This window comes from Cyprinus carpio, chromosome A14 (genome assembly GCF_018340385.1).
Source record: "Cyprinus carpio isolate SPL01 chromosome A14, ASM1834038v1, whole genome shotgun sequence".
In the NCBI taxonomy this organism is placed as follows: domain Eukaryota; kingdom Metazoa; phylum Chordata; class Actinopteri; order Cypriniformes; family Cyprinidae; genus Cyprinus; species Cyprinus carpio.
The window spans coordinates 26,662,506-26,685,119 of record NC_056585.1 but is presented as its reverse complement, the minus strand read 5'-3'; the positions used below and the strand labels follow the sequence as shown (position 1 = coordinate 26,685,119).

The window sequence follows — 22,614 nt, the reverse complement described above, 5'->3', positions numbered from 1 at the left end:
TTGAAAAAAAAAAAAGGCACGTATTTTCCCTTTTTCTGTATATATGTAATTCTGTTAATGAGTTGTTTTAAAACAGTGTAGATATGATGTCTATCAAAATGCATTTCATATTCAAACCAGACTGAAGCCATTATTCTCTGTACATATTACTGAACTGATTATTTCAAAGTGTTATCATCTGAAGTTATAAAGTAGGATACTCGGATTTGATTATATGATCTGCGCATACTGGACTGTAAGTGCTGCATCTGTTTCAAAAATAAGAGAAGTGCGAACTCTACATAGTAAGTGACCTTAGACAGTTAGCTTTCATCTTCTAACAGTTGATGCTGGGAGTCTAACACCTGAGACATGTATAGGATAATCTATCAGTGAGATTCACGGTTACGTCATTTCAACAGTTTTACAACCTCTAGTTACCCGTCTCTTCCTCCGACTGCACTTTACTGTGGTCAGTCATGTGCAACCCGGCACACGGTCCCGGCCCTCAGCGCTCTCACGCGCCTCTGCTGTCCCGCTGGAGTGGGGGTGAGGGGACGGGTGGATGTTTTAAGGCATCGTGTCCTGCCGCTGGGAGGAGGCGCTTCACTTCTGGTGAAAGAGCAGCGATTTGACACTCCAGCTTTGAATTTTGGTAACTGGTTGCTGATGATCTCCGCCAGCATTTCGGGAAACTCCACGCTGAGGGATTTATTCACAAAGGTGTAGAAACAGAAGTTCAGGAGTCCTCCCACCATCTGAAGACATACAGAGGGGTTAAACATGTGAAACAGCATTTGTGATGCATAGTGAATGCCAAAAGTAGGGCGAGATGAGGTTAGGCTATGATATTAATATCATTTTCCTATGCACACATATTCTCAGTTTCATTAAAAGTGAAGAAGTTCATGCATTTTGAAAAAGGATTATGAAAAGGAATATAACCTGCCATTCAAAAGCTTAGGGTCAGTGACTAATTAATTTGATTCAGCAAGGATGCATTAAATTGTTTAAAGTGACTTTTGAGTTGTTACGAAAAGCTAATGTTTCAAATAAATGCTGTTCTTTAAACTGTGTATTCATCAAATATGAAGCAGCACAAATGTTTCAAAATTTTATCATAATAATACACGTTCCGTGAGCAGCAAATCAGCATATTAGAATGATTTCTGAAGATCATGTGACACTGAAGACTGGAGTAATGATGCTGAAAATACAGCTGTGCATCACAGAAATAAATTACATTCAAAAATATTTTACAATCATAATAACTGTAAAAATATTTCACAATATTTCTATATTTTTGATCAAATAAATGCAGCCTTGTTGTGCATAAGAGTCTTCTTTCAAAACATACAAAAAAAAATAAAACTTAAGGTACATTTAAAAAAATCAAGCCTGTTGTTATTTAATGTCTCATGTCTTCAAACTGTCTAATGATTTCATATCTTTAAACTACAATAATAATATATGCAATAAAAACACAAACCATATACATTTGCTCTGTTCCAAAATCTAGTGAATTGCCACAGCAATCATTTACAGACACTCCTGAGGTGAAGGCTGCTCTCAAAAGATCAACATCACAATGATATGCTGGCTAATATATGATACCTAGTTTTGGCAAAATTCTAAGACAGCATTGTTTGCTTCACTGTGCTTTGCAGTGAAATAAATCCGAGTAGGAATTAAAATTATTAAGTAGCAATTAAAAAAATATAAATTATTGAAAAAAGACAAAATTTATAGCAGCTAGTGCCACAAAAGCTCATGTTGGAGCAGATGACACTCTACTCACATCCAAAAAAGTTTGCTTGCCAGTGAGGGAGTTTTTTTGACTTCATAAAAAAAGGTTATTTTTGTGCACATTTGTACAGCTATGGTTACAAACTCTCTTTCTACACTTATATTTTGAGTGTGATTTATTGGGCAAAAAAAGAAAAAACAAAATAAGTTAAAGATGAATAATTAAAATAATTCTATTATATGTTTGTGTGAATTCTTATGGCCACAATAATCATGTAGTGAACATCTGCGGCCGTTGCATAAACTGCTTAGGCTTAAAAGTTACTCATTTAATTTTTTTCTGCAAGACTGGTCATAACTTTTCAAAATCAGTTACAAAAAAAAACAAAAAAACAGATTTGAATAAAAAAAAAATTAAGGCTGATTACTATTTTGTTAAGTAAGTAAGACAGTCTTAACTTAGTGATTGTTTATGCAACTGACCCCAGATATGGTGAGCCTAGCACCATGTGTTTTATGCTTATTGGAGTATTGAGTCTTTAGCTTAGGGACATGCAAAACTCTACTGGGATCAGTTGTTGATTTGAGTCTCTAAAGGCGATATTAGTATGTCATACAGAGTTGCTTGCAATGCACAGCGTTCCAAATGAGTCCATCTCCGTTAGGATGCCGCTTTAGCAAGAGCAGCTCACTAGAGTTTGGAGCAGAGCCATAGTTTCAAAGAGCATTGTTTAGGATAAATTCATTACATCATGCATGGAGTCCAGTAGCTTAGTGAGCTGATAGAATCTCTGCCAGTTCTTGCTGGAGTTCTCCTCTCTCTTCACTATGGCCTTGCCCAGTTCTTTAATGTAAGACATTCGTAGCTCATCAAACACTGACTGGCTCTTCAAACCATCCTTCGGCACTGAGAAAGCACAACAACACACAAAGGTTTGTTACGGTGCTCTGTACAATGAATTCACCTGGATTCTCAGGGAACCTGTAAGTATACGGATCAAGCATCAATGGCTTCTAAAGAAGGTCACCTGTGCTCAGGAGCAGAAGGACTTTCATGCACAGGTACTCCTCGTTGGACACTTGCAGTCTCACAAACTCATTGGAGATCTTCAGCATCTGTTCACACTGATCATTCATGTAGGGCAACCTCATCCTCTCTCTGCAGACGGACACAAGACTCTTATTTAGTCTTTTATGGAAAGTTAAAGGAACATTTTTCCTAAAAATTTACATTTGCTCACCCTTAGGCCATCAGAGACGGAGATGAGTTTGTTTGGTGATTGGAAGAGATTTGGAGAAATTTAGCATTGCTTCATTTTCCAGCCAAAGGATCCTCTGCAGTGAATGGGTGCCATCAGAATGAAGTAGAGGAAGTGTTATTACCGACAAGTATTTTGTCCCGAAGCATTGGTTTAAAGTTAAAATTCTTTAATGATGAATTTTTTACAAACATGCAGCTTTTGTCTTTTCAAGACGTTAACTGATGGACTGGAGTGGTGTGGATTACTTGTGGATTATTGTGATGTTTTTATCAACTGTTTGGACTCTCATTCTGACGGCACCCATTCACTGCAGAGGATCCATTGATGAGACACTGATGCAATGCTACATTTCTCCAAATCTGATGAAGAAACAAACTCATCCTAATCTTGAATAGCCTGAGGGTGAGTACATTTTTATCAGACGATAAATGTTCTGTTTATAATAAGTGCATGCTGCAGGTTTGTTGTCAACCGCTTCTCTTTATAGCTGGGTGGATTTTGATTGACTGCCCATGTTTTTATAGTTCATCAGCTAGAAAAAATTGGCTCTGGACGTGATTCCAAAAATAGTTAACACTTTACAGTTATTGTTATTATCATAGTTTCAGTGGTATGAGCGTGTCTTTAAACTGCCAGAGAGATTATTAGAGCAAATGTCCTGTTAAATGAGATACATACTCATTGATGACCAGATCTGGTGCGAAACACAGCATGTTTCCATTACACTGCTGGTATGACCTCCAGCCAAGTCCGAAGGACATGAGGAAGAGCCAGGAACATTGCAGGAGGGTCATCTGATCATCCAGGTGAAGGTTCCTAAACCCTAAAAAGAGAGAAAGTGTGTTTTTAGTACATGCTGCGGCTGAAGATCTTCCACATGGCTTTTTCAAGACGTCACTCAACTTTCTTTGTTTTTTATTACAGAATCAGATTTAAGACAAATTATAAATGAGGTGGTGTCCTTCTATTATTTATCAAACAAAATGCTGCACATTGAAATATGTCAAATAGCAAAGCTAAATACATTTTTTAAAACTAATCCCAATAAATAAATAATACAAATAAAAAGACATCACTTCATATAACCAATCTAAGGCTTTGCCTGTGCTCTTTCCATTTAAAATTAGAGGCAAGCACAGCATTTTAATCAGTGTCATACAAGCAGCATGTTAAATGAGATTTGAAACAAAAGCAGAATGGACTCTGCTTTCATATAAACCCACACCCTCAACTGTATCGCGATTTGTTTTAACATTTGAATAGTCACATATTTTATCAGCTTGGGGTGCATCATTACATCCTTAGTCTCAAGTTGTACCTGGCAGAGCTTTGGCCCATTTGACCGCAGAGATGACCTGCCGGCCGCCCAGCCGGTTCAGAGTGGTCATGAGGCGGGTGGAGGTGTCAGGTATGGTGCTGTCGTATCCGGCGTAGATGGTGTCCGGCTCGATGGCCTTTAGCAGTGACAGCATGGTGGGCACCACCTGGGGCATGGGTTTGGGCACCAGTGCCCGGGGTTCAGGCAGCGGAGGAAGACTGTGCTCTGGAATAGACGGCTGCTGGATTACCTTGCCGGGTTGATGCCCCCTCTTGGTTTTACGGGCTGTGCGGTGAATGAGCAAAGTTCAGTTTTCAAACTTCATGCATTTCCCTTGATTAACTTGAAGTTTTGTTATACATCTAAACTGCCATTTGGGGACACACTGGTGTAATTATGTAACAAGTGCAGCACTTCATGTTACCTTCTAGGTTCATGCCTGCCATGAGGCATTTGCGGTAACGACAGGCAGGGCAGTTCTTCCGGCGGATTTTGTCAATGATGCAATCGTTCCGTCCAGCGCACAGGTAATTGTGCTGCCCTACGAGAATCAAGAACAGTGTGGATCAGACAGGATGTTTCAGACATGAGCTGTCAAACACTGCATTGTTTTTAATTGCTATTTTTTAAATGCAGAGCCGTAGTTCGTATAGTTCAAATATATGCACTTAACTCTTTCCCTGCCACTGACGAGTTATCTCGTCTTTTAGAAGACAACGCTTCCCCGCCAAAGACGGCTTTTCGTGTTTTCACTGTTATACACTAGGGGGCGCTATTACGCATCTTCTGAATGAGTACAAAACCTCCCGAACAAAAACACACGTGAACAGGATGGAGAAACAAGCGATCTCTGGTGTAAACAGATGCATATGATAAATAATGCGATCATCAGCAATACACAGCATATAAATGAAGTGGTATATGTCTGTGCAAGCTTTGGAGGTGTTGATGGAAGCAATTTACTGGATTTATGCTCTGATAATCGTACTGAATATTATCCAGGTGTAGTTTTTGATAAAAATTTGATTTTCTCACGACTGTGATTTTTGCTCAAAACTATACATTTTTATGGAACCTACTTATATTCAAGTGATCTTTATTTTGGTGTATTGCATATTCAAATATTCATACAACAAAATATGCCGGAGGCCATCAAATTTTAGTGAAAATCATCAAAATTGCTGGCGGTGGCTGGCAACTTTTTTCAAAAATGCTGGCGGGGAAAGAGTTAAAATACACACTGAATAGCTGTAAAATCCTATTCATGTGACCTGTCTGCATTAGAGTGATATTATCAGAACACATTTCCTCTGTCAGGCACAGATGCATATCAACACCCACAGAATAAAAAGCATTTTGACCAATGAAAGACTCAGTACGAGTCCTTCGAAATAGACATGCAGTGAGAAAGTCAAGTCACGATAGAAGGACGTGTCTCTAAATCTACCTAATAGCCAATATTCACATTTTAGTTTTTAGCAAAAAACACTTGCATTGCATTGCGCCAGATGTACGATAGGGCACAAAATGTGTCAGAGCTTTCTTACCTTCAACTGCTCTCTTAAAGAAGACTTTACAGCTTCCGCAGGTGAGGACTCCATAATGGCAGCCTGAAGCGTCATCAGAGCACACAAGACAGCTCTTACGTGTGCCGGACTTCCCAGCAGCTGAGGATGTGGCAGTGCGGTCTTCAGGTCTGAAAACACACAAACACAGGGATGCATGTATATTAGCTAACAGGAATAATGCCATTTAAAGATTTTGAACAGCAATGAATTAATATCGATCAGCAGGAATGGCAAGAACTCAGCACACATTCTCTTTTATCTTCATCTTTTTACTAACATGGTAATATAAGTAGTTTCAGCCCGCTCCTATGCCAATGCAATGATAACATAACATGAAGATGAGGATGTGAGATTGGCCACCAGGGGGCGACGGCTGAACGACGGCCTAAACGTTTATCAATGCTCCACCACCACGATGAGCCACATTTGCAACGCCTACACATGCATTCAGCGTGAGAGAGTAGAGAATATGAGAAGGGCTTCACAGTGTTGTAGACATGCAAATCCATCCAGTGAGGCAGAGGAAAAAAAAGGAGGAGAGGACAGTTGCATATCCTCTTTAGACAGCATGAATGTGTTTCAGACAAACAGCTGTTGTATCGATTTGATTTTCAGTCTAAACTTCAAACTCTGTGTGTGACGCAGGCTGTAAGTACATGGAAACAGCTATGATTCAACTGGTAGAGATTTTCCTGTATCATTTGTAATAAAGTAAATACATTTGCATGAGTATCAGCAGACAGGACTGCTTTACTGTGTTCACATGCAACAAGGAGTTGCGTGAAAATACAGAGTGAGACGTGTTGCAAACAAGTCTAAACATGGCAGGTCTTGTTAGGCACAAATTTCACATAAGTTTTATCTAGTGTTTTGACTCACATGTTACAAAATGTGAAGTTGTTTTTGCTCAAATGCCTGATTTATTGTGTCATTATCAATAATCTTTCGGTCTGCGTCAATCAAGTTCCAAATAAATAGTTGAATGAGTTACCTGTCATTTGTGTTCGTTATTTTATTGATATTACTAGACATACTACATGGTTATGCGATATATAAAAGTACATTTATTTTATGCAATATATACAAGTAGGCGTTCATCTACCACTTATTGTTACGGCATGCATTTTATTGCCCTTTAAACAAAAACAACATAATATATTTTTTATAAAGACCTGTAAAAGAAGCAACTTGTGCATGCATGCTTGAAGTTTTAATAGCATCATGTCATACCTTTCAAGCTCAACCTGATCTCTATTAACTAGAAAACATTTTAATAATAGTTTTAGTCATAGTTGTCTGTTCCAGGGCTTTTCAACTGTTGGCCCGCAGGCCAAATGCGAGAGCATTATGCATCAGAAAACAAAACAGCTGTTTGAAACCTGTAACAGAAATGATGAGAGGATGTAGGACTCTTAGGGTGGAACTAGGGCTGCAAAATCAAATTGATTAAACTAAAGATTATTAGAATGATTAACTGATTAATCAGTAGGCTCTGATCGATTATTCCACTTCTGCAAATTGTTAAAATACTCATATTCTAAACATATTCATACACATATAAAGCTGCCTTGTAGCAGAAAAGCAAGTTGTAATTCTAACTGAAAGCAACACTGTTTTTTCATGTTCAATACTGTAAAGCTGCTTGCTTTATAGAAGTCTACTGCATGAGGTGTCATATAAATAAACGTGACTTAACTTTACTGTAGTGCTGATTGCAGAGCTGGTGCAAACATTCACATCTCTACAATCAGATGCTTTCTTAACTGCTGTTTTTTCACTTCTGTCATTTGATTTGTGTTTATTTTGCCATTGAGAGGAAAGCACGCAGCATATACTTACACATTTTTAATGAGGTATTTGTGTAATTAAAAGGATGAGGAGTAATTAATAGTCTCTTACTGGCCTGTTTAGACAAGCTCTCCATAAAACAAATAAAACAAGCCCTTGCAAATTAATAACAATTAGCCTAATTTAAAGATGCATATTATACAGACACTTCATTTTAATTGAATTTCATAATTTGGATTGCATTTAATACATTATACTTCCAAGAAAGCATTTGCATTGGGTTTATAAAAGCTGCTTTTTGCACGGTTTGGCATGCGTTTTTGTTGCATTTACACAGTTCTGAGCAGCGGGCATCACCAGCGTGTGGTATTTCGAGCGCTTCGAAACAGTGAATCATTTTGCAAAGCAATTGGTTTAATTGATTCGAAGCTTCGAAATGGTTATTTTCCCCCATCACTACAGTAAAGTGCTGCTTGTGTATATTGAACTAACGGAAGAAAGGATTTTTGGTTTATAGTTCTGTAAAACGTTCCCACACTGGTTCAACTTCGTTTGCATGTCTCCTAAGTGTGTAATCTTGGATTGCAGCTGGGAGGGTTGAATTACAGTATTGCGCAACAGCGCCACACTGGTTAAACCGCACTACTGCATAGACATGTATGGATTGCTGAGACATGCATGGATTAATTTTTCACAATAAGATCTATGACACGCATTTAGAAAATACTTGAGGTGAATTTTCTTCTCACGCCGACTTTAAATATAAATCGGCCTTTCTTTGCAATAATGAAGAGGAATTTGAGTTTGAAAATGAAGAGATACCCGTGGCTAAAATCCCACTCTCTCCATCTTGTTTACTTATTTATAGACTGCATTTGATGGCCACAAAAGCCTGTGACTTCCTCCACATTACATATCCGTCTGCTAGTGATGTATCGATCCCTACAGTCCCTTCTAACTATTGATCACAGTGGGCTGAAAATCTCACATTCAGTTTGGTAACGGGGCAACATTTTAGATGTCAGATGCTAGATAAGTCTATTTGTTGTAATAGCTTCATTATACCTTAAAAGGCACATAAAGACATTTAGCAAAAGATTGTGGGTTTTGATCTTGGTTTTTTAGAGGTCTTTTTGACAGAAATGCCTAATTCGTGGCTGAAGTCTTCAGTCTCCCAGGATCGGAGAGCAAAAGCAGCAATAAAAAAAGGAAATAGCGCCTACCCTGAGGAGAAACACATGAAAACAGAAAGAGGAAGTTGAGCATGCCATCGCTGTGCCTTGCCATAAGACACAGCCCCATGAATCAGGCCGCAAGTACAAACACAATGCATTTTACACAACAATTCTTAAAACTATAAATTGTTCCATGAATATATAATCAAAACACGAGAAGCTCTTTCTTTCCTTTTTGACTCACAGATGTTTGTAAACCAGTCTAACCACACAGGTTTGCTCAACCCGAAATACAGATACATTATCTGCATTCTTCTCAATGGAAATGTCACAAGGTTCAGACAGTAATCATTAGTGCACAATGGTGAGGAAAAAGCCATTTTATAAATAATATCACACAGGCAAGTGTGCTGTTGTATATGAATATCAGCATATTCAGCACTGCTGTCACATGATTTCAGTGTTTCCCACAAACTTATTGCGCTTTTCCACTGCGTGGTACGACTCGGCTCGGCTTGGCATGGTTTGCATCTCCACTGCAGTTTAGTATCTCTTTAGAGTGGGCGGGATTATTCACGTCGTTATAGTTGCGCCGCTTCTACTGCCATGACTCCTAAAACAAACTTTTTCATTCCTCGTCGCCCCATCAAGCTCTCGCTGGATCCACTCCTCAGTTATCAACGAGAGGAACGTCTGTACTTCCTCAACAGACAACGAACCTTTGTGGTTGTTAAAAAAAGGTCGCTCATTCAAAACAGTTGCGTTTGATCGTTGGTTGGCTGTGCTGATTTAAATCTAGTGGTTTTTTACACTCTATTTGTGGTGCCACTTCCCCCATTTGAAGGGGGGGATTGTTTTGTTTTGTATAGTCCCCTTTTCAGTTAGTAAACAATGTGAAGTTTTTCTGTGGGCGGAACTTAGGTGGAGGCAGAAAGATTCCCCTGACCGCTTCACTAACGCTAGCTAAGAAGTTTCGTTAGCCTGTTTTTTAACAACGACCTGAGAAAATACAATTTTACCTGAATATGTTTAGATTTTTATTTTAGAGCATATTAGCCATCCGCTGGTTCACATTTACAACTGTGTGTTTGGTGCTTAAAAAATATAACTTTACACACTGGTCTGAACAAAAACAGCAGACAGGCTGACTGAAAATGCACATTCATTCTCTGCCAGTAGGTGGCGCCTTTGGAAAAGCAGAAATACAGCGGTGTCCCCGGTGACGACAAAGCAGTGCTGTGCTCATAAACATTGCTTTATAAGTCATTATAAGTTGGTAAAATAAAATTAAAATGCCTCTGATACTTTTCTGAATACAGTCCGGTTCCTTCAGAGGCACATCTGAAATATGACTGACTTTGAAATGTGCAGCGCTCAGATTTATTCAATGATATCATAGCCTTTTGAAGTTTAATAGAGACATATCGTGATTCTTGCATGAGTTTTGGACAAATTTGACCAATCTAAATGTTGCGGTCAATGTTAATATTGTGGCAGGCCGCCACAAATAAATCAATGTATGGGAAACACTATGGGGCAGATTTACTAACAGCTTGTGCCAGTGCAAACTGTCTTCTGGCGTTAAAATACTACTGTCAGGATTCACTAAAGACGCTCAGTGAAGAATTAGCGCTGAAAAGGCGTGGACACAGTTATTTTTGCGCCTGACCTTATTGCATATGCATTTATAGGAGTTTCCTCTTCAGATGCAACATTTATGGGAGTATTAAAATTAATCGTGCAATGCGTTTTACTAATGTTTGCACTCGTAAAATTACTGGTATTTGCACAATTATTATTATTATAAAAAAAATAAAAAAAACGCATCTCTTAAAACAGACGCTAATTTGTGTTGCTCTTGGTAGATTGTGTGGCTCATTATGGAAATGATCTGGTTGCGTCTGTGTTCTTTCATTTGCGCACTGTCAGTAAAACACCCACAGAAAATTCTACCACCATTAACGCTTTTTGGGAATTGCACTCTCACTCTTATTTGCTCTGTTTGGTAAATTTGGCCCTAAGTGTCATATTCATTCATTATATTTTGATTTGTCCTCCAGGACTCTGCTTCATTAGTTACGACTGAGGTGTTTTAGTTGTGTTGTGTCGCGCCGCCGGCCTGCAGTGTATACACACTGGATAATCTCTGCTCGGCCCAGCTGGGAAAGTAGGTCAAACCAATGGCACTCATACCATTTCAGGCAGCTTGATCTCCGTGTGCTAAAGCAGAGGTGATTTACATCCATTATCCACTTCTGCTGACTGTCTAGATTTTGGCTCTACAGGAACCGAACCGAGACGGTGAGAGAGCGAGAAAGCGAGAGAAAGAAGGAAGTAAAAGAAACAGAGCGAGTGAGAGAGAGACTGTCCTCTTTAATGGCTGTTGTTAAACCTAGGTTGGCCGTTTTGTCAAATATACGCTATGACTAACCGGTCTGATATTCTTAACGCCGAGATGCTGTGAAACAGCTTCCCAGTAGCTGAAATAGCTTCCAGTGTAGAGGTCTGGGAATTTGGTTTTTGGTAACAGAAACCAGTCAAAGCTATTACTATATTGTATTTTTAGCACACTTGGAATGTTGGAATGTTTAGCACACTAGATTAACAAGATGGCGCCGCTGAGTTCGGTCGCCGTCCAGGTCGCTCCGCTTAGATTGTGTTTTTATTTACTTTTTTACCTACTTTTGCTTTCTCTTTTTGCACACATAACCTCTGCACTGATCACTTACGACAAAGGAACACTTTTGGACATTGGATACCGCTTCACTAACCTGTTCCAGGACACTTTATCCTCCAACCCATCGTGGCCATCTGAGATTCTCCGGAACACCGAGATGAACAATGGCCACCTGAATAACCCCCCGAGGCGACGGATCAAGAAACACCGCGGGAAACGTGCTGGGGTCCACAACAGACTGAGAAAAAGAGCTCACAGTCCTCCTCTACCGTGCATTCTGCTCGCTAATGTCCAGTCTCTGGAGAATAAGATGGACGATCTTAGAGCCAGGATAAGTTTCCAACGGGACATTAGGGACTGTAACATCCTTTGTTTGTCTGAAACATGGCTCACGCCCTCTGTCCCGGACGCTGCTGTAACGCCGTCTGAAAACTTCTCTGTTTACGGATGGACAGGACGGCCGAGGCCGGTAAATCCAAGGGTGGAGGAGTGTGTTTCATGATTAACAAGAGATGGTGTGACCCCAGGAATATCTCCACACTGTCGCGCTCCTGCTCGCCTCATCTGGAACATTTATCTATTATTTGCCGCCCATTCTATCTTCCCCGGGAGTTTTCATCGATCATCGTTACTGCTGTCTACATCCCACCACAAGCTGACACCGGTTTGGCTTTGTCCGAGCTTCACGATGCGCTCAGCGGCAACATCAACAAACATCCTGACGCTGCTGTTATCATCGCTGGGGACTTTAACAAAGCCAACCTCAGGCAGGTTATGCCTAATTATTATCAACATGTATCCTGTCCAACCAGAGGACCGAATACACTGGATCACTGCTACACTCAGTTTAAGCATGCCTACAAAGCTCGCTCACTACCGGCTTTCGGCAAATCGGACCATGCCGCCATTTTCCTCACACCGGAATATAAACAAAGGCTCGTTCAAGAACCCCCGGTGCAGAGGGTGGTGACGCGCTGGTCCGCCCACTCAGAAGCCATGCTACAGGCGGCTCTTGATGATGTAGACTGGGACATGTTTCGGGCAAGTTCATCTGACGTCAGCGAGTTCACGGATGTAGCATTAAGCTTTGTAAACACGCTAGCCGAACAAGCTATGGATACAATATCTATAAGGACCTTCTCTAATCTGAAACCTTGGATGCACAGTACAATCCGTGCAGCAGTAAACAAACGCACTGCTGCTTACAACGCCGGTCTTTTTGTCGGGAAACATGAGTGAGTACAAAGCATCGTGCTATGCTCTCCGACGCGCAGTGGGAGCCGCCAAACTCCGATACAGGGAACGAATAGAGTCACATTTCCAGCTCAATGACTCCCGACGCATGTGGCAGGGACTAAGAACCATCTGTGCCTTTGGAAATAAATAAATCCTCTGCAGAGGTGAGAGCAGATCCGTCGCTGGCTGACGAGCTAAACTCTTTCTACGGCCGCTTTGAAAGCAATCTGAGCAGCGCGAGTCTGCCGATCAGCGCGTCAGGAAGCAGCAGTCAGAGCAGCGATAATCATGTGATCACCGTGTCTGAGGACGAGGTTCGGAGGGCTCTAAAGCGAGTGAATGTCAGGAAAGCAGCCGGACCTGATGGGATTTCTGGCCGTATTCTGCGGTCCTGTGCTGATCAGCTCGCTGGTTTGTTTACATCCATTTTTAATGAGTCTCTTGCTACCTTGGTGGTTCCCACCTCTTTTAAAAAATCTGTCATCATACCTGTGCCTAAGAACAATAACCCCTCTTGACTGAATGACTATGTCCGGTTGCCCTCACATCAATAGTCATGAAGGTCTTTGAGGGACTGGTTAAAAACTTCATCAGCTCCTCCATCCCGGATACTTTGGACCCTCTTCAGTTTGCTTATCGCCCCAACAGATCCACTGATGATGCCATCTCTCACATCCTGCACTCTTCTCTCACACACATTGACAGCAATAACGGGAACTATGTAAGGCTGCTATTTTATCGACTATAGCTCAGCTTTCAATACTATAGTCCCCATCACGCTAGCTTCTAAACTCATGGACCTCGGCCTGAATTCTTCACTATGCAACTGGATTCTTGATTTCCTCACCGGCAGACCTCAAGTGGTGAAAGTAGGCCAGTTCACCTCTAACTCCATCACCCTGAACATAGGAGCTCCACAGGGCTGTGTCCTGAGTCCCCTGCTCTACTCTCTCTACACACATGACTGCGTGTCTTCCCACAGCTCCACATCTATTATTAAATTTGCTGATGATACTGTGGTTCTGGGCCTCATTTCCAACAATAATGAGACCGCATACTTGGATGAGGTAGAGAAATTAACATCATGGTGCCAGGACAATTGTCTCTCTCTGAATGTGAGCAAAACTAAAGAGCTGATTGTTGACTTCAGGAAGAGACAGCAGCAGCCCTATACTCCTCTTATGATCAGCGGGACCCCTGTGGAGAGGGTGAGCAGCTTCAAGTACCTCGGTGTAAACATCTCCGAGGACCTGACTTGGACTACACACATTCAAACACAGGTTAATAAAGCCAGGCAAAGACTGTACCATCTGAGACAGCTGAGAAAATTCAGGGTTTCACCTGCAATCCTGAAAACTTTCTATTCAGGGGCCATTGAAAGTGTATTGACTCAGTGTATCTCAGTGTGGTATGGGGAACAGCTCCAGTCATGACTGCAAGGCCATGCAGAGAGTTGTGCGCTTAGCTGAGCGCATCTCAGGGTCTGCTCTCCCCTCTCTGCAGGACATCTACCTCAAACGCTGCAAAAGCAGAGCTGTTTAAAATCATCAAGGACTCCATTCACCCCAGTAACCATCTTTTCACTTTGCTGCCATCTGGTAAGCGTTTCCGTAGCCTGATGTCAAAAACTGAGAGACTTAGGAGGAGTTTCTTCCCCCAGGCCATCAGGCTCCTAAACTCAAAACCAGCCTCTTAACATCTTCATGTCTCCACTTAATATTCACTTTATCAGTAATATATTCATCATTCACTACCTCACATTGACATACTGTAAGTGTCAACCTGTTTGCACATTTGCCTCTTGTACATTCCTGTGTATCTTATTATTTAAGACTACAGTTTACTTTCATGCACATTATTTTTCACTATATATTTAATTCTACAGTATACATCTCTTTATATATTTTATATTTTATTCTTATATTTTTATTGTTTACTTTTATTCATTCTTTCATAGCTATATTTATGTATATTTTCATCTGTGTTGTATTCTTTAATAATTGCACTGTTCATGGAGCGGACCTGACTCACATTTCACTGCTGGTTATATATGCTCTATATAATTGTGTATGTGACAAATAAAAATCTTGAATCTTGAATCTTGAATGTTGTATTGACTAAATAGCATTCAGGACTGGAACGATTCATTTTTATACTTTTTAATTACTAATAACATTGGCATTAATTTATGTATTATGTGATTTAATGTGAAAGGAGAAACTACTGACCAGTATTAAAAGATACTTTACATCACATTACAGCTTTAAGAGCATTAAAGTTTTTTTTTTTCCAAGAATGTAAGAGCCTTTAATGTCACTTTTGATCATTTTTATGTGTCCTCAAACTTTTGAATGGTATTGTAATTCAACTTTATCAATCATACTATTAAAAAGGGATTTATTTCAATTACTAATTTGAAAACTAAACACAATCAATGCTGTGGGTAAGGTAAAAAAATAAAAATGCTTTGTAAAATAGTGTGTTTGTTTTTTTATGGTGTCTTGTGGGTGTTTTTTTTTTTTTTTTGGAGTGGAGTCTCTATGTTCAGCTACAAGTGTCATCCAAGCAAAATGCATCTGGCCACTGGAAATAAAAGCAATGGCGTGTTTGCATTGTAGTAACATAGAGCTGCTTTTCTGCTTTAAATAAATGCTGTTTTTGTACAAACCGTATATATACAGTGTTTGCAGAACAGCGTGACAGTCACCGTGCATTTCAAAGATCAGCCTCAGGGCTTTTTTTCTTTTTCAGAAAACCTATATTTTCGCTAGTCCAAAGGTCCTCATTGTGGGACTGGTTATGCAGAGTTAAAAATATTCGGTGGGTGATTGCTGGAGGGAGGAGAGGAGAGAGAGACTAGGAGGAGACAGAGAAAACAAGCTACTTATTCACAGCTGCTTGTTGAGTCATATAAAGCCAAGAACGATTTGAGCAAAGCTTTCTGAGTCACTACAAATTAAAAGGGTTTGGCTCAATTAAATCTTCATACATTAAGGATAGAGTCACACAGGAGTAGAGATAAAAACAATTTAAAAAAAAACATGCCGCAAAACAAAAAGGGGTGTGAACCGATTTTATGTTTGCGTGAGAAAGGTTGCACCATTGCCCCGATACCAACCATTTTTGCTGCATAGCGTGCACACGACAGAGAGATAGACTGACTAACAAACACAGCTAGAGAGACAGCTCCTATCTAAGCTGGCTGCAAGCCACTAAATGTCACGCAGGTTGGGACGCCGTCGCAAACAACACTGACTCCCACTCAAAACCTGCAGACCACAAAGGCCTGATAATTGAGCCCATATGTAAATTAAAGATGAAACCTCTCTTGTGTTTCACCATCTGTTCCTGCTCTCCGTTTCTGAAGCACCAACTGACTGCTTTTCTATCCAGAACCACCAGCTATTTAGATTACTTTATGGTGCACTTTCAAGGTTTTCCATAAAACATCTGACTATGTAGTAGGCCAGATTTTCAGTCATTACCCTGTGATGTATTTGGCAGATAAACATCGTTTAGAGCCTAGATGAAACAGCATCTATTTTAATTCCGTTTGACAAATATCTGAGTGTAACAGGATGTACAACGAGACAAAAAAATGGGTTTTATCCATAGGGAACTGATAGGATTGTAGGAATGGAGCCAGATGTGGTCACACAACTTTTTAAGGAAGCTTTTTGACCAAAAGGTTGAAGATCAAGATCACCCTTGAGAGCATCTTAACATCTCATTGGTTATTTTACGAAGCTAAAGTTATTTGCTGTTTTTGTCCAACCTTGCATCCACTTCCAACAGAGTTTAGCTCCTATAACTAAACACACCTGAACCAGCTAATCAAGGTCTTCAGGATCACGAGAAACTTCTGAGCAGGTGTGTTGGAGCTAAACTGGCCTTCCAGTTGTGAAATTGGAGCAGGATTAAACCAGTGTTATTTATATACTAATATGGTACTAATTAATATTTAATTCATGTGCTTTCATTCTTAAGCCCCTTTCACACTGCGCATTGATTCTGGAAAACTGATCCCGGGAATGGTCCCAGAATGGGGACCTAGTAACATTGCCGGGATCCGTCCAGAACGACCTCTGTGTGAACAAAAGACAGAACCAATGCCCTAAAGGGTGATGATGCATGTTATCGTGCAACTCTTTTACCCGGTGTTCTGAAGGACGATCAACATTCATGATGAAAAATTATGTGCAGACTGTAGTGAAGCAGAGATCAGGGAGCTCCTCACTATCCGTGCTGAAGCTGAGATCGTTCGCCAGCTTTACACGTCACATCGTAACGTCACGTGTCTTTACGGGACGTGTGTGAACCAAAATCAAACCATCCCTGGACAAATTACGGGGCACATTATCTGTGTATTTTGTGAAAGGGGCTTTATATTTTCAGTTTTCATCAAGTCTAGATTAAGTTTTAGTAATTTTGTTATGTGCTCTAGTCAATAGTATTAATGTTTTGTTATCAGTCTGTAAGTGTGTGTGTATTTTTTTTCTGTTTTAGCCTTAGTTTCAATATCTTTATTTTATTTCTATTGATTTAATTTTATTTCTATTTAGCTGTAAATTATTTTTAATTTGGATTTAGTTTCAGTAAATTTATTTTATTTATATTAATTTATTTTAATTCTATTTAGATATCATTTATTTTTATTTCAGCTTCAGTAATTCTATTTTTATTAATTTAGTTTCTATTTAGCTGTAATTCATCTGTATTTCAGCTTTAGTTTCAGTAATTTAATTTTATTTCTATTAATTTAATTTAATTTTTATTTAGCTGTAATTTATTTTTTATATAGCTTTGGTTTCAGTAATTTTAGTACTTTAACGCAAACATTTTTATTTTTTAGTTAGTTGCCAAGGCTACTGGTACAAACTTAAACTTGCAAAAATTTTTTTTTTTAAAGTACAAATACATTTTTTTCAGTTTAAATTTGTATTTTATTTCATCTTTATTTGAATTCACAATTTTTAAAAGTTTTAGTTTCGGTTAACGATAACAACACTGCAAGCATTCATTAATGTTATCCGCCATTGAAACAATGTGTAAACTATTGCCAAGATTTTACAAAGGCTTCCTTACATCCAATAATAGTCTGCAAACAATGGCTAAATAGTTATTTGATTATTTGTTAACATTAAAACAGTAGCATGCATTTCAGACGCAGAGCCAGTTTATATATTTTGATTAAAAATTACAAGAAGATTGATTTCATTTGAATAAAACAACTTCAGTAACTCATGAACTGATCATAATAAGACCAGGAACATGTATTAATAAAGTAAACAGGGTTGATTTCAATTTCTTGTCGACTTCAAGTAAGATTGCATAATGTTATCAGTGCTCTAATTACTGAAACAAGAAGTGAGGACACTGGCATTTGATCTGAACTCAACTCAACGACTCCGACATTAGAAAAACAATCCTGTGTTTATTTTAAGCATCGAGCAAAAGCTGGTTAAAGTTGCGTGTGTCGCCAGTGGCCCGTTCACATGACAAATATGCAGACACTTCCTCAAAGCCTGTGTGCTTGACATGACTTTAACGATCCATCAAACTGCTGAAGTTTAGGATAAGCAGGTTTCAGGTCGAGCTGCAGAGACCTGCTCTGTGGAGATCATTAAATACTGATGTCTGTCACTTACATAACTCCTTCTTAAGTACAGGCTTCTTCAGACTTCCTCGACTTACAGTAAACACAAGACCGTTTTTAAAGTAACAAAAGAAGCACATTAACAGATTGCTTCCATAGAAATTCTGCCTTACTGTCATGCTCTTTTAACACATTTTTATACGATTTCTGCTCACACAAGTCGGGGTTTGCGAATAGGTGAAGAGAGACAGCAGTGAGAACATGACGGAACATGAATAAGAAGAATAAAATGGTGCAGTACTGCCTGAAAGTTGAGATATTGTACAGACCTTACTGCATCTTTAACTAGTTGAATACTGTGGGTAAAAGTCTAACAAATCCATAATGGTGCAGCACAGTAATTTTTTGACTAATTTAGGGTTCAGTGATGTCTTTAAAACTGTTTTTATCTGATCTGACCTCCATTCCTGGCTGTTTCTTCCTGGAGGAAATGCATGGAATTTTAATTCTTATTTTGCGCTTTCTTTTTCACTTTAATTATTTATATTTTTGTGCCATAACGACTAAAATCTGATTTATTTCTGAGATAACCGTGCTAAAACGGTCCCCACATTTTAGTTTCCTTATTTATTATTATTAATAACTACAGCTGAATCTATTAAAAACATTTAAATTTATTGGAATTAAGCTGAAATAAAATATAATATAAATAAAAAACTGAAATGAAAAACTGAAATGTTTAAGTGAAAGCACTAAAATTAGGCTACTAACAGAAAATAAATAAAAGCTAAAACTGAACTAAAACTAAAACTGAGATAAAAATTAAATTTTAATTAAAAATAATAAAAATGACGAAAGTACAATGACTAAAACATTCAAATAAAATTAAAACAAAAACTGAAAATTTAAAAATGACATTAAAATATTCATAAAAACTATTATAACACTGCCACGCTTTTGACAAATGAGTTTTGAAAAAGTGATTACTGTAATTTTACTGTAATTCTAAAAATTAAACTTGAAAGAAAAAAAAAAAGCATTGAAATGCCATTAAAGGGTGTTTTAGATCTTAGCACAACAAAGACAGATTTATATAACCAATAAAAACATTTCTATGGTTTTTCCATTAAATTCTAAAGATTTTAAGTCATTTGACTTTTCCAGGCCGAATTCGAAAAGTCCCTGGAATTTGTAGGAACCTTTCACAAGCACAGACCACCACTGCTTACCTCGCATAGGGGCTTGTGTAGTTTTGGGAAAAGCATTCGCTGGCCCTCTGTTGCATTTCGCTTGCATTCCCGAAGCCCTGGCCCCTGCCCCAACCGTCTTCTGCAGAGGTCACAGGGGTGAACACGTTAAAGACGGGCTTCTGATCTTTCTGCTGACTGACAGCAGCTGCGGATGGGCCGGTCCCAAATAGGAAGCTCTGTCCACTTGAAGTGGTGACACCGCAGATGTTAATGGGTGTGCTGTGGTAGTTACTCCCACCGCTGTTCTCCCGTTTGAGGACCCCCGGAGTGCACAGCTGGATTATAGAGTCCTTCTCCACCTTCACGCTGGGCGAGCTGACGGTGGCGGTGACGGAGGGGCTCGGAGTGGTAGTCGCGCCGTTGCTCACCGAGACGGCGGCTTTCGAGTCCCTCTCCGTATTTGTCGGCAAGTCTCCGAGCAGAGCATCGTCACCTATGGTGGAGAGGAACGCGTCATCCGCCCCGTAGAAATCGGAGGGCGATCCGTCCAACTCGAAGTCCTGCAGGAGGTCCAGAGTGTTGTCACTAAAGAGCTTATGATTGCCAACGTCGACATCTTTCCCGATGGGCCCGAAGGAATCCTGGTCTAGGTCCATATCGCCATTATCCAAGGGAGAATACTCCTCTGTTTTTAAAGGAAAGAGATTGGGGTCCATTCCACCAATCAGGGAGTCCACTGAAGGGGAAGTGCTGTTGAGGTCTGCGATGCTGGCCTCCAGACTTGAGAAGCTGTCTCCCAACGTGAAAGCTCCCAGGGTTTGGTGTTGATGGGGCCTCAGCTCCTTCCCAACCATTTTGAGCTCCGAATCTTCCCCAAAGATGCCAAAGGAGGAGGACACGGAGGTGGAGTGCTCCTCCAGAGTGGGCGAGTTGCTCAAGCCATTGGGAAGGTCTCCGGAAACCGGCTGCATCAGCGGATTGGGCGGAGGAACCAGCGAGGTGGGGGCGACAGACATGGCGCTTCGTATCCCGCTCCGTGAAATTCCCTCGACCGGGCCGTTGCTGTAATCCAACGTATTCAAATAATCATCTCTCTTGGCGCCGCTCTTCAGTCCTCCTTGATCCATCTTGCATTGCTGCGGTTAAACAGAACAAAGCAATTATAGTTTCTGAAACACCATAAATAACATCCAAGAGAAACCTGGTTTACTGTCGGCAACATGAAAACAAAACAAAACATTATTTGAGTTAATAAACACCAAACAAAATTGCACGCACACAAAATTATATACATGCAATTTAGTTTGGACTATATATGTATTAAGTACGTTGCATAAATTATATCTATGTATGTTGCCCCTACCTCCAAAAATAAAAGATTAAGCAAATAATTAGCTTTTAAAAAGAGAAATGAAGCAAACTATCAAAAAGGGTTCTTAAGCTTCTTATAATAATCAATGGCGAGTCAATATTAATTGATTTTATGGTGTTTTGTAAGATTTATGAGCTGATTTGCACACACATCACATTTTATTGTATATAAGTATGATTTATGAGTTTTCTTATGCATTTAGATGTGTTATCTATATTTAAATACGTATTAAAATAACAAAAGTCACTTATTTAATCACACGCGCGCTCTTGAGTGAAGTTGAACGCTTCGTAAAAATGGCTTAATATTTAACGCCACAAACACTATTCTGTCCAAAAGCTGCAGCTAAATCCATAAGGATTTACTGCATTTTATGTCCCCTCGACTAATATTAAAATAAACTGATAAAAACCCCAAATCTGGCGCGCTCCCGGATGGACACACGCACTGAGGCCTAGTCGCTACTGCTAATGCTAACCCACAGCAAACATACGAGATAATCATTTCAAACTCAGATTATAAACCCGTAAATAACGCGTAATACCTACGAGACAACGCAGCGCAGATGATTCAACGACAAAAACAACTCACGAGTTCAGTTGAAGAGTGTAAAAACGACGAAACTAGCTGATTGTAGTTTTACGCCATCAACGCCGATATTTGTAACGTTACTCAGATGAGCAGCTAACACGAAAAACTTGGGTTAAAGGTGAAAATAACACACGTACCTGTTGATATACACGTTCCCGTTTTGATTTGTTGCATCATTTGACATTGTTTTGGTTAGACGTTGCCGCGATTAGCAACAACAACAACAACACGAAAGCCTCCGCCGCGGTTCACGAGGAAGCCCGCTAACTGTGCAGAAAGATCGCAGATCGGATATAATCCGGTGTTTTAGTCCGGGTTCATAACACCGTCTGGGTAATCCAGCCAATTTACTCGTCTTCGGTCGTGAGAAAGGAGGCGTGCCATAAAACCCAAAACCATAAAAACATTCAAAATGGAGATTACAGTAGCGAGATCCCTGTTTACATCGCGCACTGCCACCTACCGGCTGCACCGAGTTATTACACCTCGCCTCTTATTACACTGACTGCATTGATTTGATATCACCATAAAACAAATCACTCTGATTCTGTCTCTGTTGTTGCCATCATTCAATTCAATTCCAAATTGCTTTAGTGGTATGACTGTAACAAATACAATATTGCCAAAGCTTGGAATATAATTATGCTGAGAAACATAACAACCAGTGTTGGGCAGTAACTAGTTACAGTAATAAAATCGCATTTGCAGTAGGCTAACTAGTGTGACTAAGATTTCATTACTAATAATATTGCCAGTACACTGATTTTGCCAGGAGAAAAGCTGAACACAGATGTGTAAGTTGTGGCATTACTTTACTCTGGCATTACACCCATCCCTCTGATCCACATATAAATTATACTACGATAATTACAAATCTTATGAACTTCCTTTGATACTTCATCAGATATAATCATATTTGGGTAACACAGACATTACTCTACAACACTTTTGCTTAAAAGTCACTGTCAATCACCACTGAGTGTAAAAACTTCTGACTTTATTAAGTTTTTTACACTTTTGATGGAAAGTAATGCATTATGCTACTTTTGTGTTACTTTTTCTCATCTGCCTTGGCCTCATTTTTCTCTCTTCAGAAACAAAAAATAAAAAGAAACA

General features: G+C 39.5%; 1 protein-coding gene across 1 annotated transcript; it reads right to left on the bottom strand.

The window, feature by feature from the left end:
- Positions 1-446: 446 nt before the first annotated feature.
- LOC109066913 (glucocorticoid receptor-like) lies at positions 447-21,937 on the bottom strand. Its single transcript, XM_019083925.2, is given in 10 exon segments — positions 447-617; positions 620-737; positions 2,475-2,632; positions 2,754-2,884; positions 3,666-3,810; positions 4,306-4,590; positions 4,730-4,846; positions 5,853-6,001; positions 19,575-20,671; positions 21,636-21,937. Coding segments are annotated over 9 exon segments (2,223 nt in total). The 5' UTR covers positions 20,663-20,671; positions 21,636-21,937; the 3' UTR covers positions 447-585.
- Between the last annotated feature and the right edge of the window lie 677 nt (positions 21,938-22,614).